At 35.3% G+C, this 17,862-nt stretch overlaps 2 protein-coding genes across 2 annotated transcripts; both read right to left on the bottom strand.

Moving 5' to 3' along the window:
- Window positions 307–3,745, bottom strand: LOC18789688 (sugar transport protein 13). Its single transcript, XM_007223197.2, has 5 exons — window positions 3,405–3,745; window positions 2,979–3,301; window positions 1,668–1,792; window positions 1,184–1,475; window positions 307–1,095 (listed from the first exon to the last, which is right to left on the bottom strand). The coding sequence occupies exons 1-5, from the start codon at window positions 3,541–3,543 to the stop codon at window positions 442–444; spliced, it is 1,533 nt and encodes a 510-aa protein (XP_007223259.1). The 5' UTR covers window positions 3,544–3,745; the 3' UTR covers window positions 307–441.
- LOC18788173 (sugar transport protein 13) lies at window positions 8,780–11,670 on the bottom strand. Its single transcript, XM_007224757.2, has 5 exons — window positions 11,247–11,670; window positions 10,787–11,109; window positions 10,173–10,297; window positions 9,677–9,968; window positions 8,780–9,590 (listed from the first exon to the last, which is right to left on the bottom strand). Exons 1-5 carry the CDS (start codon window positions 11,383–11,385, stop codon window positions 8,958–8,960), a joined length of 1,512 nt encoding a protein of 503 aa, XP_007224819.1. The 5' UTR covers window positions 11,386–11,670; the 3' UTR covers window positions 8,780–8,957.

Consider the following 17,862-nt stretch of genomic DNA (forward strand, 5'->3'; position numbering starts at 1 on the left):
TGTATTTACAATGTTACAGATGTGAATATACTCATTAGATCAAGCAATTCCAATCAAACAAATAGAAATTAAGTAGTACTGCACTTGTTATAAAAATCGATACCATGTGTTATACAAGCCTTGTATAAGAATAAATATATTGTTCTTAACCACATGTGCTATAACTTACAAGCCTTGCTTAAGGTTGCGAAAGGTTGCAAATTTTTTTAATTCGGAAGCTCGTGTGGGCTATAACAGATGATTATGTACTCATTATATCAAGAAATGCCAATCAAATAAACAAACCAGCAGTATAAAAATGGAGACTAGAATCAAATCCATTATTTAAAATACTTGACTAGAATCAAATCCATTTAAATATTGGAAACATTAACCACATTAGAACGTAGTTTTACAAACTTAAACATTACACAAATGATATGGGACTATTAATTAACAATTTTATTTAACTCCATCACCCTCATAGTGGTCATCCATATATCTCTTCCAAAACCAGTGTTTCTTCCACACTCTCTCTGTCATTTCTTCAATAGGCACATTTTTGGTCTCGGGAATTAGAAATAGCACAAAGAGTGACATGAGCAAGACCCAAGCAGAGAAGAACAAGAAGATGGCATACTTCAAGCTGCAAAGCATTAAGAGGAAGACTTGTCCTATAACAAAACAGCAGAGCATGTTGACACAAACTGTCACACTTTGCCCTGCTGACCGAGCCTCCAATGGAAATGTCTCGCTAGGTATCAACCACCCGATGGGTCCCCAAGACCATGCGAAGGCGGAGACGAAAGTACACACCATGACCACCACCAGAATTGACAAACCATAAGATAAATTATTAGAGTGGTCCTTTACCTTCAAGGCTAGCACAATTGCAACGACTATTTGAGAAAGGAACATTTGAATGCCAGCTTCCAATAAGAGCATTCGCCGCCCAACTTTGTCAACCAAGAAGACAGATACAATTGTGGCAAGCACATTGACAGCTCCTGTTATAACTGCGGCGTAAAGGGAGGCATTGTTGCCAAAACCCATGCTTGCGAACAAAATGGGAGCATAGAAAAAAATTGCATTGATGCCTGTAAATTGCTGGAAGACCTGCAAAGCAAACATTGACAATCAAACGATGTTAACAAAATATGACTCTTATAATTCAAGTAACTCATTAACCAATGTATATACTGACCTGCATTGCTATTGCAATGACCAGTGGGGGGCGATTTTTACGCTTAAGGAGATTCCTAAAGGGGTTCTTTATCTCTTCTGCTGCACGACTTGCCTCCACTATCTCCGCAAACTCTGTTTCAATATTTTCTGTTCCCCTGATCTTTTTAAGCACTGATCTTCCTTCATCCAACTTACCGCGTTGTATCAAACTGTTAGGAGTGTCTACCACAATGAGGGACCCCAAGGTTAGCATAAGTGCAGGAACACCTGCCAGACCCAGTGATAGCCTCCAACCCCATCCCCCTTTAATTCTGTGTCGACAGAACACAAGGTTATTAGAGGTTAATTAGTGGATGAAGGGTACCCATAATTATTTTCAGTCATTCCCATCAGTCTGGCATAGACAGTTTATCCTCATTTGCCTAATTGATTAAGAAACTAGTTTCATTTTCTTGGTATTTTTCATGTATATTGCTATTTCAACCAAGGAGAAAGGGACATACTTAGCAGCACCATAATTGACAAGGGTTGCCAAAAGAATTCCAATGGTTGCATTAAGCTGGAAAAGTATGTTGAGTCCTCCGCGTATTCTTGTTGGGGCTATCTCCGAAAGGAAAAGTGGGACAACCTACAAAACATGAAAATAACGCTTGATGAGCACGTTAGGGGGAGAGGCATAATGCATATGCCTCAAGAAAATGGAGGCTGAAAGCTCCTATTCAAATGGTCAGAAGAAAAACAGAGTTGGTTCATATTATGTCTCTGAACGCGTACCTCCAATATTATAACTAATGTTATAAGGTGTTATTAGTCACATCGTGTTATTTTTGAGATGCAATAACTTTCCCTATATGGGCATGTGCAATTTTTCACCGTTCGAAACATCAACACTAAAAAGATCAACAGAGAATACCATTTCCTCTAAATGTATGTATGGTCACAATTAGATTAAAGGCTTAATTACTGTTTTACCTCTTGAAACGGATGCTCAGTCCCTCTTTACCCTTCAAAATTGAAATTTTCTCACTTAATCTCCAGAATCTCTAAAAATTGCTGAAATTTTCTTTACCACTTCAGTCCATTTTCATCTACAAAACCATTACGTGTGCTGACGTGGCATAGCAATTTTAGTAATTTTAGCAATTAAAAAAACTTTAAAATCCAAATTATAAATAAATAAAACAAATTTTAAATATTTAAAAAAAGAATTTAGGGTTAACAAAACCCTTTCTTCCCCTCCCCGTCAGCTAAGTAGCACTCACCTCTATCTTTTCTTTCTTTACTAAGAGGAGAGAGGAGAGAGAGGGGTTGGGGTGGGGTGGGGTGGGGTGGGGTGTGATAGGGGTTGGGTCGGGGAGAGAGAGAGAGAGAGAGAGAGAGAGAGAGAGAGAGAGAGAGAGAGAGGGGCATACATAAGCTAAAATTACAAAAATGGTCATGCCACGTCAGCACATTTAACTGTTTTGTAGATGGAAATGGACGGAAATGATAAAATGAGAAAATTTCAACAAATTTTAGAGATTTTTGGGTTTAAGTGGGCAAATTTCAACAAATTTTAGAGATTCAGGGGTTAAGTGAGAAAATTTCAGTTTCAAGGGGTAAAGTTAGACCGAGTGTCCGTTCCTGGGGGTAAAACAGTAATTAAGCCTAGATTAAATTGTGTTAGAATTGTACTGTTTGTGCCTAGCTCTTCGAAAAAGAAAATAATAATATTTTGCTAGAAATTGATAACAGTAATACAACATTCCCATCTCTCAACCAAAGTAGAACACCAACAAGGAAAATTAAAAAATTAAAAATTAAAGATGGGAAACCTGATTGCCGAAACCAATTCCACAGCCAAGCAAGATCCTCCCAATGATGACCAATGCAAGGTCATGAAACGCAGCGTTTAGGACTGTACCAACTATAAAGAAAACCCCAGCAATTAACATGGTTTTCTTTCGACCTAGCCTTTTGGTAGTGTATGATGCGAAGAAGGTTGCCACCAGAGCAGCAAGATACAGCAAAGATGTGAACAATTGCAAGCTTTGATTGTTGTATTTGCAATAATTGCTATTGGTATTCAGTTTCTGAGTGCTAGCGTAGACATCAGGGTAGAACTTTTTCAAGAAACCGGGCATGGCTGTCACACCTCCTGCATCAACAAGAACCGCAACAACAATTTAAACTAAAACAGACGATAAATAAATTGCGGGTATTTTATTTTATATGTGAGAGAGAGAAACAGAGGGGCTGACCAGAAATGGCAACCTCATAACCAAACATGAGGCCTCCAGTAGAAGCCAGTACACATGAAAAGATGACAATTGGTGTGATCTTGGCTTCAACACGATCTTCTGCAGTACTGGCTGAGTCCAAGGAGCCCTGCTTCGCCATAATTACTGGCTATGATCTCAGTCTTGAAACAGTCTAAACAGCCTTATGAATTAGTATTTGTTGAAGTTCCTTGATTATGAAAGAAAGAAAGAGAGAGAGTTTCTGCAGAACCAGTAAGCAGGTGTAACACTTCTGAGAGACTTACAGCTCTATAAATATCAGCTTCTTCACCAAACTGAACCTCATATATTTAATATGGTTTCTGTGCATTTTTTGTCTGTTCCATTCCTTCTTGTTCTTTCTTTATGATTCTATGTAGAGAAATCCAGGTACATATCCTGTCTTGTCAAAATCAAGAGACCTGAGAGCCACGGCGCAAGATTATTGTTGCACTTAATAATAGCACTGGATATGGTGATCTTATCACTTTATATGTATTTTTACTTCAATTGATTTAATCAAAGGTACATGTTTAAATGTCTATGTTTACTCCATCAATCTAATTTTGGTGCTTATATCTATTAGCCAATCTGTTTCATTCGTGCCAATGGTTTCCATCACAGTGGTGGTGGTGGATTCCCCCTCTCCCCCCATGGCACACAGGTTCGAAACTCCAATGGGTTTCTTTCCTCCAATGTAACCAAAACAAATATGTTTCATTCATCTAAATTCATTAATATTAAAAAAAACGAAATTTTTTCCTTTGTAATTGTTTACTTGCTATATTAGACAGACATGTTCCAATAGAGTTCTTGATTATGTTATTCCAGAAGACATGTCAATTTCGTGACATATGAGTTTTGTTTCAGTACATCTACAAAACTGGTTTTATTAATGTGTAAGAGCTAGTTTGGGATTACTATCACTTTTTTAAGATATGTTGCTTTTGTTGTGATTTGAAAAATATAGTAAATTTAGCATACAAACTAATATAGAAACAATTTTTAATTGGATAGTAACTAATGACACACGTTGAATTTGGAAAGATCTCCAAATGGTTCCAAATAGATGTAGTAATTAATTTGGAAACTTTTTTAAAATTTAACAATATATTTAGATTTCACTATCCAATCGGGTTATTTAATTAAAAAAATTTATTTATTTATGAAATATTCGAGATTAATTATCTATTAAATAGTGTACATACAATTTTATTTTGAAAAAGAAATGTACCTATTACTTCTTTCACGAAAAATAATGCACCTAGTACGAATATACTTATTATTCAAATAATATATCCAACTGTTATAAACGCATTTTGGATATAATTTACCTAATAATATCCTACTATGCATATAACTTGTAATGTACATATTAAGGGTATATTATAGGTATACTAAAGCCATCACATTTATAGGTATATTGTGAAAATAATTTACCTATTATATTCTATTGGATATATATTGTGAATATAATTTACCTAACCGAATTAGATATATACAAGATAGGTAAATTTGTAGGTACATTATATTGTATTGACAATAATTTACCTATTACATTTTATTGGGATGAAATTTGAGGGATTTTTTTTTATGTAAAAAAGTTATTATAAAATGGATATTTTTTATTGTTAGAAAATTTAAGGATTACAAGGAATGCCTAAAAAAATAAGTCATTAATATGCTACAAATGATGAAGTATTAATTAGAAATGAGGGACTTAATGACATGCTTGAAAACCATCATATTGACTTATCTAAAGTTTGGTGGGAAACAATGTAAATATGTTGGAGGGGTAAATTACTCAAATGGTCCTCAAGTTTATACCCGATTTACATTTTGGTTCCTCAATTAAATTATTCGTTCAAATGGTCCATCAACTCTATATTATTCGTTCATTTGGTCCTACCGTTACATTCTGTCAATATTTTCATTAAATATGAGGGTAAATTGGTCATTTTGTCCATCAACTCCCTCGCTCTTCTTCTTCTTCTTCTTTAAGCACAACCAAAAGCCATCATACAAATTCAGATCCTAACAAACGAACCGATCATCCTACATTATCTCTAGAACAAGATTTAGTTCAGAAACTAGGTTCTAAAAAACAAAACATAGCGATTTAATGGAACATTTTGGAAGAAAATCGATCCAAATTACTAAGAATTTTTTATTATAATAACAGGAAAATATTTGGAAAAGAAAAATGAAAACATCAGCAGAGAGAGAGAGAGAGGCTCACATCAGAGGAATTGCTGATGAGTTCTCGAAGGAAAATATCCTTGTTGCTGTAGAAGGTGTTAATGACAAAACTCAGAAGCCGGTTGATCTCAGCCTGGAAAGCAAAGGTCTCTGCATCAGCCTTCTGAATGTCCGCCATTGCAATGATAAAGCCAAGAAAATTAAAGCTTGTTTGAGAGAGAAAGCGAAGCAGCAGAGTCTGAACATAGAGATTGAGCGATTTCGATTTTTCTTCTTCTTCTTCTTCTGCTTCTGTGTTCCTTCTTCTGTTCTTCCTCCTTTTCTTCAATTTTTCTAATTTTGTATTTATTTTAACCCTATTTTTATTTATTAATTATGAAAAGTCATATTTACCCTAAAATTTGATTAAATCTAACAGAAAATTAGACAGTAGAATCAATGGAGAGAATAATATATAGTTGATGGACCATTTGAACGAATAATTTAACTGAGGGACCAAAATATAAATCAAGTATAAGTTTGAGGACCATTTGAGTAATTTACTTTATGTAGGAGTATTATGACATTTTATATCTTAGGAGGCATTTTAGTTTGAATTTGGGTTTTATACATTGATTTCAAAATTAATGGGTTGGTTGATGTCTAGGAAATAGAAATTGTAGGGGCCCTCCAGCCCTTGAAAATAATATGATGTAAAGTGAAGCATTTCATGTTTGGTAAACAATATTTTTAAAGTTCGTATAAAAAGTAGTGTCAAAACCGTTCGGTAAATTTAATATAAAACTATTGTAACTGTGAATAATGACTAAAATGGACATGACGTTGAAAGTGTTACATATTAACTATGTGGTGGTGGGAAGGGGGGTATTAGTGGTGGTTGTGGAGATGGTTGTGGTGGTTTAGGTGGTGGAGGTGTTGGTGAAAGTGGATTTGGTGGTGATGAGGTGCAGGAGGTGGTGGTGGTGGGTGGTGGTACATGTCACTTAAATTCAGAAAAGGAAAAAAAAAATAAAGTATTATCATTTATGCATATAATCCGATTGCATCATATCATATTGCATGTGTCTGCCGATTGATGAAAATATAACTTATGCCAAACAGTATCTGAAATACGTGAAAATGCTTGACATTTCACTTTATTTGCTTGTCCTCTTTCTCTTTCTTTCTATTGGATAAATTGTTGTGTTTAAAAAAGAAAAAAACAAATTGCATGCTTGATGTGGCGTGCATAAATTGGCCTAGAGCCTGTTTTGGTCTGGATCCAATGGATGTGGTTGGGTCTGTTTTGAATTAGTTGAGACACAGTTCTCATACTGTGAGATGGTGGCTTAATAGATGCAATGTTTGTCTTTGTTTTTTTTTTTTTGTTTTTTGTTTTTTATGAGAATGTTTGTGTCTTTGTTTTACTGCCTCTGTCTGTGTGCTTGCATAAGTCTGCCATATCAAAATACGTTTCATGAGAAAGAATAAGCGAATTGATATTTGCCTTCCTCCAACAACGCCGTGTTCCAAATGGCTGTCTATTTAATTGGGTAGTTGCCGTCTTCATTTGTACTGTCATAGCAAAGTTGAACTTATGAGTTGCGACAACCGAAAGTGATGTTGTCATTAGTCAAATTGTATAGCTTGAAATTCATTTTCAATACGTTTGGATGATGAAATTTAAAAGTACAAAGAATTTTATAAATGACGAAAATTAATATTTTAGAATTTGTAAAGTTTCTTGTTTGGGTGACGGATTTAAAACACGGAATTTAACCTTTATTTGTAAAGTTATCTTTTTTTTAAAACTCAATCTCTCTCGGAATTTTAAAAATGACGACTTTTAGATATAATTTATGATCTCTAAATTCCATATTTTTCCTATGCAGAATTTCTAAATTTCTATGTATGTATTTTTATCATTTAATGAGGGTATAGTAAATTAGAGTATGTTAATTATATGTTAACATAGTTTATTACTAGTGCAACATTAAAATGATTTAAATAATAAATATAAACTAACATGTGGAGTTATTTCGTTCTGTCAGGGAAAGTAAAAGTGCCCTATTCCTCAAGGCATATGATAGGGTGAATTATTGGCACCCACATTATGAGATAATTCTATGGGTCGCCACGCCCACAACCGAAATTAAATTTTGGTACTGAAAGGGGGTAACTTCCTAATATGACGTGTCTGACTAAGTATTAGAAGGTTACTTAGCGTGCACAATTAAGTCTTGACAATATAAATTAGAGACTTAACGTTGTAAACAATTACTCTCAAGTGAATATAAAGCTGAAATATGTTTGCATACATTATAAATAGTCAACCTAGTAGATCTAATTTTCAAAGGTTTGTCTAGAGAGTTAATTGAGGGAAATGGGTTATAAATATAAACATTTAAAGTCGTCATAGTGGATACCTAATCTAGCTAACTAGAGATTCTAAAATCTAGGTTTAAAAGGGACATCTGAATTATGGATAACCAAGTAGTAGACTATGATGAAATAGTGTTACCCGTGTTTTAAGATAAGCTTTGTTTTTAATGATTTCAATAGCTTGGAAATCCAAGTAGGATATAGCAAGATATTTTATTAGGAAGTCACCTATACGAGGAAAATGGGACCTTTAGTGTGAGAATTTTTTAAGGCTAAATTCTCTAAACTACATGAATTCGAAAGTTGCACAAGAGTGTAAGGACATCCTAGAACCAGATATTACTATTGTTTGGATTTACAAAAACAATTGAACAATTAAAGGTGCGTTCAAGGTTCAATGATTAGCCAAGTAAATCCGATAGTATTTCACTAGCTAGGGAAGGTTGAAGGCCAAAACCTACCTATATCTTGATATGCAATATCTTTCCAATCGAATTCTTTCAAAGAGTTTGCATTGTTTTGTGTTTTTCTATCGACCAATTTTACATCCATGTGGGGGATTGTTGGAAAAATTAATTTTTATTTTATTTTATTTTTCCTAATGGGTGATAAATTGTGAAAGAAATAATAATTTTAAAGTTCCTATACATGAAGAGATGATTTGTTTGTATTAAAGTATATGACTTCTTGTGAGCTTCAATAAACAGACACATCTCTACTTGTAAGCACACAAAGCATCTCTATTTGCATGCATATTTACCTTATGTCACTATTTAAAATGCTTGACTGAAATGAAATTTTCATCTGAAATATCCATTTAAATATTGGAACGTTATCCACTTGACATACTCAACGAAAACCAGGGCCCCATCATTAGAACCTAGTCTTACAAACTTAAAACATAACACAAACGAGAATGGGAATTAAAACATAACACAAACGAGAATGGGACTATTAGCTAGTTAACAATATTATTTAGTGGTCATCCATAAATCTCTTCCAAAACCAATGTTTCTTCCACACTCTCTCAGTCATTTCTTCAATAGGAACATTTTTGGTCTCGGGAATTAGAAGTAGCACAAAGAGTGACATGATCAAGACCCAAGCAGCGAAGAACAAGAAGATGGCATACTTCAAGCTGCAAAGCATTAAGAGGAAGACTTGTCCTATAACAAAACAGAAGAGCATGTTGACACAAACTGTCACACTTTGCCCTGCTGACCGAGCCTCCAATGGAAATGTCTCGCTAGGTATCAACCACCCGATGGGTCCCCAAGACCACGCGAAGGCGGAGACGAAAATGCACACCATGACCACCACAAGAATTGCCAAACCAAAAGATAAATTATTAGAATGATCCTTCACCTTCAAGGCTAGCACTATTGCAACGACTATTTGAGAAAGGAACATTTGGATGCCAGCTTCCAACAAGAGCATTCGACGCCCAACTTTGTCAACCAAGAAGACAGATACAATTGTGGCAAGCACATTGACAGCTCCTGTTATAACTGCGGCGTAAAGGGAGGCGTTGCTGCCAAAACCCATGCTTGCGAACAAAATGGGAGCATAGAAAAAAATTGCATTGATGCCTGTGAATTGCTGGAAGATCTGCAAAGCAACATTGACAATCAAACAAAGTTAACAAAATGTGACATAATTTTTCAAGTTACTGACTAACCAAAGTATCTACTGACCTGCATTGCTATTGCAATGACCAGTGGGGGGCGATTTTTACGCTCAAGGAGATTCCTAAAGGGGTTCTTTATCTCCTCTGCTGCACGACTTGCCTCCACTATCTCCGCAAACTCTGTTTCAATATTTTCTGTTCCCCTGATCTTCTTAAGCACTGATCTTCCTTCATCCAACTTACCGCGTTGTATCAAACTGTTAGGAGTGTCTACCACAATGAGGGACCCCAAGGTTAGCATAAGTGCAGGAACACCTGCCAGACCCAGTGATAGCCTCCAACCCCATCCCCCTTTAATTCTGTGTCGACAGAACACAAGGTTATTAGAGGTTAATTAGTGGATGAAGGTTAAGCATAAGGGTACCCATAATTATTTTCAGCCATTCCCATCAGTCTGGCATAGACAGTTTTTCTTCATGTCCCTAATTGATTCAGAAACTAGTTTCATTTTCTTGGTATTTTTCATGTATATTGCTATTTCAACCAAGGAGAAAGGGACATACTTAGCAGCACCATAATTGACAAGGGTTGCCAAAAGAATTCCAATGGTTGCATTAAGCTGGAAAAGTATGTTGAGTCCTCCGCGTATTCTTGTTGGAGCTATCTCCGAAAGGAAAAGTGGGACAACCTACAAAACATGAAAATAATGCTTGATGAGCATGTTAGGGGGCGAGGGATAATGCATATGCCTCAAGAAAATGGAGGCTGAAAGCTCCTATTCAAATGATAGGAAGAAAAACAGAGCTGCATCATATTATGTCCCTGATAGGCGTACCTCCAGTGCGCCTATTATAATGTCACATGGTGTTATCAGTCACATTACCACATATCGTGTTGCTTTTGAGACGCAATAATTTTCCCTATATGGGCATCTGCAATTTTTTCTCCATTCATAACACCAGCACTAAAAAGATCAACAGATTACCATTTCCTCTAAATTCTATATGTCATCACTATTACATGAAATTGTGTTAGAGTTGTACTGTGTTTTACTATCCTTTGCCCTGCCTAGCTCTTTGAAAGAGAAAACAATAATGTCTTGCTAGAAATTGATAACAGCAATACAACATTCTCAAAACAAAGCAAGATCCTGATTACCGAAATTAAAAATGAAAACCTGATTGCCGAAACCAACTCCACAACCAAGCAAGACCCTCCCCAGGATGACCACGGAAAGGAGATTAAACGCAGCGTTTAGGACTGTACCAACTATAAAGAAAACCCCAGCAATTAACATGGTTTTCTTTCGACCTAGCCTTTTGGTAGTGTATGATGCGAAGAAGGTTGCCACCAGAGCAGCAAGATACAGCAAAGATGTGAACAATTGCAAGCCTTGATTGTTGTATTTGCAATAATTGCTATTGACATTCAGTTTCTGAGTGCTAGCGTAGACATCAGGGTAGAACTTTTTCAAGAAATCTGGCATGGCTGTCACACCTCCTGCATCAATAAAAACAACCCAAAAATTAAAACAAAAACAAACAAAAAAATCATTGTCAGTTTTAACTAAAACAGAAAGAAAAAAAATTTGTGGGTATTTTATTTTATATGTGAAAGAGAGAAACAGAGGGGCTGACCAGAAATGGCAACCTCATAACCAAACATGAGGCCTCCAGTAGCAGCCAGTACACATGAAAAGATGACAATTGGTGTGATCTTGGCTTCAACACGATCTTCTGCAGTACTTGCTATGGACAAGGAGCCCTGTTTCGCCATAGTTACTTGCTATGACCTCAATCTTTAAACAGTCTAAGCAAACTTGTTAATTGGTAAAAATAATGCTTGAAGCTGCTTCTGCAGCTTATAAATATACATACAAGTTAAGAAGGAAGAAAAGGAGAGAGTTTATGCAAAACCAGCAAAGGGGTTGTTTTTAGGATAGCTAGATTCTGTTTGTGTGTTTGAGAGAGAGAGAGAGAGAGAGAGAGAGAGAGAGAGAGAGAGAGAGAGAGTGCATGAGAAACAGGTGTCTCAGTTCTAAGTCAGTTCCTTATCGGCTTCCTTATCTAAAGCTAAAGCTAATATTATATGTTTTCTCTGTTCCTTTGTCTGTTCCATTCCTTCGTATTATTTGTCAATGATTCTATGTATAGAAATCCAGAGACATTCCTTTTCTCTTGTCAAAACCAGAAGACCGTGACTCTGTGAGCCCACAGTGAAACATTATTGTTGCGTTTTATAATAGCACTGGACATGCAAAATTATCTCTACGTTTACTTTAATTCATTGAATGTAGTCACATATCTCGAAAGATAATTATGTTCTTAGTTTTCTTTTAAAAATTAAGTACTGAAGAAATCGATTGTTTTTATTAGGCGGCACACTGTTCAATTCAATCGAGTGGCGCAGTTCCATTGGTTCTTCTTTTTCCCGTGGCACACTGTTCAACTAAATAATACTTATTTTGAATGCTCTTATTTCACCCACAGTCTTATTTTTTTCACTCACCTTATCTTTCCACCCACCATATAAATTTGAAAAAGGGTCATGCTAAGGAGACCAACTTTAGATACCAACTTGTGTACCAACTCTCTAATAGAGGTGGAGCCCACCAATACAATGGGTCCCACACTCTATTAGAGAGTCGGTACACAAGTTGGTATCTAAAGTTGGTCTCCCTAGCATTTTCCTTTGAAAAAACACAATTTGATCTTTCCACCCACCATTATTCCTAAAATACCTTTTATTTATTAATTCAATCAAATTCAATATCTCTCTATCCAGCAACAACTAAAAAAGAGGAAAGAACAAATTTGTTTACTAAAAAAATAGATCTCTCTCTCTCCCCAACAACAACAATGCAAAAAGATGGAGGAACAAATTTATTTACCAATTGACAAAAATTGAAGGTTAAAGTATCTCCAATAGAGTAGTCAAATTGTATATGGATTTGAAAGTCAGAAGAGATATATCAAAAATAACATATCAAAAAGCTTGATGTCAAATATTATTTTGCATTTATAATTTTGATGTGTCAACTCTCAAGCACTTGAATTTAAATGATGTGGCATGTTTAGAGGAAAAGGCAAGAAAATTATGGAGATCCTTTTCATTAAGTCCTTAAAAGTCATTTTACAAAGGGGTAAATTTGTTTCTAAAATTTTGATGCTAAGGTGGGTGGAAAAATAAAACAAGGGGGTTGAAATAGCAACACTCTTTATTTTATTTTTCATCTACACTCTTTATTTGATTACAATTTAATTATTTTATAGCTTGGAGTAATGCTAATGAGGTGTAGTCCGGCATAAAAGGCCTTAACTTGTAGAATCGTGTTTTTTGTTTTGAACCCTAATGCACCTTAGATATATTGGAAGTGTGTGAGAAAATCCCCCTCTCACGCCTATTTGGAAAAAATAAAAAAAATAAAACAAAATAAAATTTTTTAAAAAAGAAGAAGAAGAATAAGCTAGATTAACATATTAAACAAAGTACTTATGTTCAAAATTTTAAAATGTTTTTTGGTATCAAAATCAATTTTACAAATTTTTTTCATTGTTTTCGTTTTGGGCTTCAGCACGCTATACATAACAAAGGTGTGCGTAAAAGAAAGACTAAGAATATTAAGGCCCATTTCATAACCATTTCAATTTTAGTTTTTCATTTTCATTTTTTGTGCTAGAGTATAGAAGAAAATGAGAGTAAGAATGGGGGTGAGGATGAGGATGAGATTGTGATAATAGCGAGCCAGGATGAGGTAATTAGGCCCAATGGGCCGGCCTGGCCCATGGCCAATCATAGGCAATGCCAATTCGAAACCCAATGGGTTGGCCCATTTAAAGTCCATTTATAAAATTATATTTCTTTTAGAGAAAAATATTACATTATATTATTATATTTATATCTTAAATTCAAGACTATTTCTTTTCTCTAATAATATATATTAAAAGTTAATATTTTCTTTTTATAAATAATAATCATTTTGTAAGTTTTAAAACCCAAACAATAATCTAGCAATTCTCTATTTTAAATGTACTTTAAATAAAGTTTTTGGCCTCTTTTTTCAACAAATAATAAATCTTATTAGTATATACATAATTGTTATAAAAAAAATTTAAATAAAGTTGTATAACAAATTACAAAAATAGGAAAAGGGTTGCAACAAACCAAATAAGTGAGTCCTACATTGGAAAACTATATAAAGTTTCTACTCTTGAAGGGGTTCCTAGTGGAGTGGAACTTGGGTCTCCCTCATCTTTGGATCTGGCTTGAAATATATTTTTAAATCATATTTAATATTAAAATTTTGATTTTTTATGTTGCAAGAATCTGTAAGCCTCTATCTCATACACAAGTCAGTCAATTCGATTCTATACTTTTGTTGATATTTGACTGTTCATTTAATTTTCTTTTGGTTATATTAAATTCATAGTATATATTTAAATTTTTATTAAATATATTTTTGTTAAATTAGTCACTGGTTGATTGTTTTTCCAACACTGTTGACGGATATTCCTTTAAGATCTTGTTGTTGATGGATTGAAGGACAAGAAAACTCGAATAACTTAGAATGAATCTAAACACACACACACACAAAGAATATGAGCAAAAAACAAAGAACATAAGAATTTATAGAGGTTCGGTAATTGCCTACGACCTCTTTGGTGGTCACCTTGAGAAAATTTCACTAGAAGAATGAAGAACAATTGTGGTTACAGGATAAATTCTTTAGCTCCCTATTCTTTCTAACACTAGCTCTCTATTTCTCTCACCCTTGCTCACTCAATATGATGCCTATTGTGAACTCTTTCTGAAGTTGCCTATATCTTTCACTTGATAACTCTCCTCTTTATATAGACATGAGAGAGAGAGAGAGAGAGAGAGAGAGAGAGAGAGAGAGAGAGAGAGAGAGAGAGAGAGATCTGAAGGTATCAAACCCAGCTATCAAATAATGGATGCGACCAAGTGAAACCAAAATGATAACTCAATTCCAACTTGAATTGGTTGCCACCTCCTAGCTTTCATGATTGTAAATCATGAAGATATCAAGACAGTTGGAGGTCTCGGCCTTAAAATGGCCGGTCTCCCTGGTGGAAATGATCAATTGCTTTTTCTAGGAAATCAACATGTTGCTCTCTGCTTTGAAACGACCAGTCACCCTTGTGGAACCGATTAGTCGTTTTCTTCCCGAGGCTTCTTATTCTTTTCATCTTAGGTGAGCCATTTTCTTCAACATTTTTACCCAAAAAAGGTCCAAGCATCAACAACTTTGTATTCTTCTTAAGAAAAAAAAAAATTTGTTTTCTTTTGTTGAAAAATATTTCATATCTCTATATTATATTGATTAATGAATAGTAAATAGAATAATACAAGTAAGATATAAATGTTAACCTGAGTTAACTTATTATATCAAATCAAGGAGATTTATTTCCTAAGTTAATTAGGTGATTTACTTCCTTGTTTCATATAATTGACACATCTTTGTATAATTAAAAGACATTCTCCTAATTTATTACTGTATCTATTTCCTTGCAAAACACCCTTATAAACTCCTATATATACCTTCTTATGGAGAAGAATACAATTAACCTGAAGTATTCAAACCAAGTATCATATTTTAGCATGGTATCAGAATAGCCGATCATAGGTCATCTCTAAGCCCTCAAATCATATCCTCAAATTCAAACCCAAACCCTAAATCAAATTCCTTACCTCTCAAATGAAATCCTCTTATCAAACTCCTTAAACACATACCTCTCAAATCAAATCCCTCAAATCAAAATCCTCAAATTCTCAGATCCACTCATCAACCACAAACACCCACTCATATCAAATCTTCCTTCCGCTACAATATCAGGCCCCTTCTCTCCCTCCTTACAGACTCACAGAAGCATGAGGTCAATCATGCTGAACATGCTACACGGGCTCGTGCTTCTATAGCCACCACCAAAGGTTCTGTTTTCCATACGTCATCTCCAAAGCACACATGGATTATTGACTCAGGTGCTATGGATGACATGACATTGTATCATGACCAACTTATTACTCATAAACCATCCACGCAGTCGGTGGTGTCTAATGCTAATGGTACCCCCCTCCCCTGTGGTTAGGGAGGGCTCTTTATCTCTCTCTAACTTCATCCATCTTGATTCTGTATTGGTTGTTCCATTCTTGGACCTTAATTTGTTGTATGCTGCACAACTTACTACTACTTTGGGGTGTCTTGTAATATTTTTGCCGAATCATTGTGTTTTTTTACGACATCCTCATTGGGAAGACGATTGGTTGTGGTACTAGGCGAGGCAAACTTTACTACTTAGACTGGGCACCGGATACTGAGACTAAGGTTGGTCAAGATTTCACAACAAGTGGAGCTCGTTCTGAGAGGCAACAAGACAAAATTTGGTTATGGCATAAACATCTTAGGCTTGCCTCGTTCGATTATGTGAAGAAGTTGTTTCCATCATTATTTTTCAGTTTTGATGTTTCCAGCATCCAGTGTGGTACGTGTGAATTGGTTAAGAGCCATCATGTTCCGTTCCCATTAAGTAGAAAAATAAGTTTGGTTTCCTTCTCCCTTATTCCTTTTGATGTTTGAAGGCCTGCTCAAATTGCTGCTTCGGATGGACTCGATGGTTTGTCATTCTCATTGATGACTATACCCAAATGACTTGGGTATCCCTTCTCAAAACCAAAGGGGAAGTCAATTTAACGTTTCAACTGTTCCATAAAATGGGGGTGACTCAGTTTGATGCCCAAATCCAAGTTCTCCATTCTGACAATGGCGGAGAGTTTCTTAATCATTACCTCAACAAATTCTTACAAGATCATGGCATCAAACATCAACGCTCGTTTTCATACATCAACGCTCGTTTCCATATATCAACGCTTGTTTCCATATACTCCCCAAAATGAGGTGGCTAAGTGAAAGAACCAACATTTACTGGAAGTTGTAGTTGCCTCTCTATTTGGTGCCAACATGCCTCAATCTTTTTGGGGTAGGGATGTCCTATTTGCAGCTTACCTTATTAATAGGATTCTCTCAAGTACCTTATCAATAGGACGTCCTCGTTGCCTCTCTATAATTAGTTGGATAATTGAAGTTATGGAATGGATGAGCTTGGGATACTTGATTGGTGGGTTGTGAAAGTGAGCCTTGGGCTCAACTAATTATTAGGAAATGAGTGGACGTTTGTGTTTAAGTGCACCTCGTTCTTATATTATAGAAATTTATTGCTTAAATAAGTTTTTATTGAAAATTGATTAATTTGGGTTAATGATGATATGGGATCTCTAAGACCATCTCCAACCCAAGGGGTAGAAACCCAAATTTTGAGTTTTGAGTCCAAAAATCTTCTCCAACCCATGTATTTTGGGGGGTGAAAATTTGAGGAATTCCAGTCCCATTAAATCCAAAGGTCAAAAAAATATTTATAATTAATCTAAATCAGATTCAACCCCAAAACTTATTCCAAACTCTATAATTAGCCACTCCTTTGATAAATAATCCATCAAAAATCAATTTTTTTTCCTTTTTCCCTTTGTTTTCCTTTCTCCCTTTGTTATATTTTTTCATTCTACATTCATTCTTGTTGAGAATGGCCCCAAAAAACCAAAGAGATGTGAATTGGAAACCACAAGAAGATGAGGCATTGTGTAGAGGGTGGGTTTCTATCTCTGAATATGGGGCTATTGGCACGAATCAATCAAATGACTCATTTTGGCTGCGTGTGTTCCAAAAGTTTTTGGAAAATGATCCGGGCATGATTGGAGCCGAGGTACGATCACCGCAAGTGATTGCTTCTATGTTCAAGATCATCAACCAACAATGTTCTCTTTGGAAGGCATGTATGATAAAGCCCAATGCAAGGCATATGAGTGGCTCCAATCTTGAAGATGTGGTGAGTACCCATTTTTTTCAATGCTTAAATTTATAATTTTAATTCTTTTCAATTATTAACTTGATTTTTATTTTATTTCATGGGTAGGATATGAATGCAAAAACACTTTTCTTGAATGATAATAAACCTCCGAATAGGGCCTTCAAGTTGTATCATGCTTGGAGGAAGATGAAGATGATGCGGTCATGCCCACTCCAAGGCCGTTGGGAAGAGATAAACAGAAAGGATGAAAAGAAGAAAAGGAAAGGTGTTGAAGGTTATCTCAACCAAAGTGAAAGTCTTCTCTGAATTGGTTCACAAGGAAATGAGGCAAAAGAGGATAGGAGGCGAAAGATAAGAGCTCCTACAAGAACAA

This window comes from Prunus persica, chromosome G1 (assembly GCF_000346465.2).
Source record: "Prunus persica cultivar Lovell chromosome G1, Prunus_persica_NCBIv2, whole genome shotgun sequence".
In the NCBI taxonomy this organism is placed as follows: Eukaryota; Viridiplantae; Streptophyta; class Magnoliopsida; order Rosales; family Rosaceae; genus Prunus; species Prunus persica.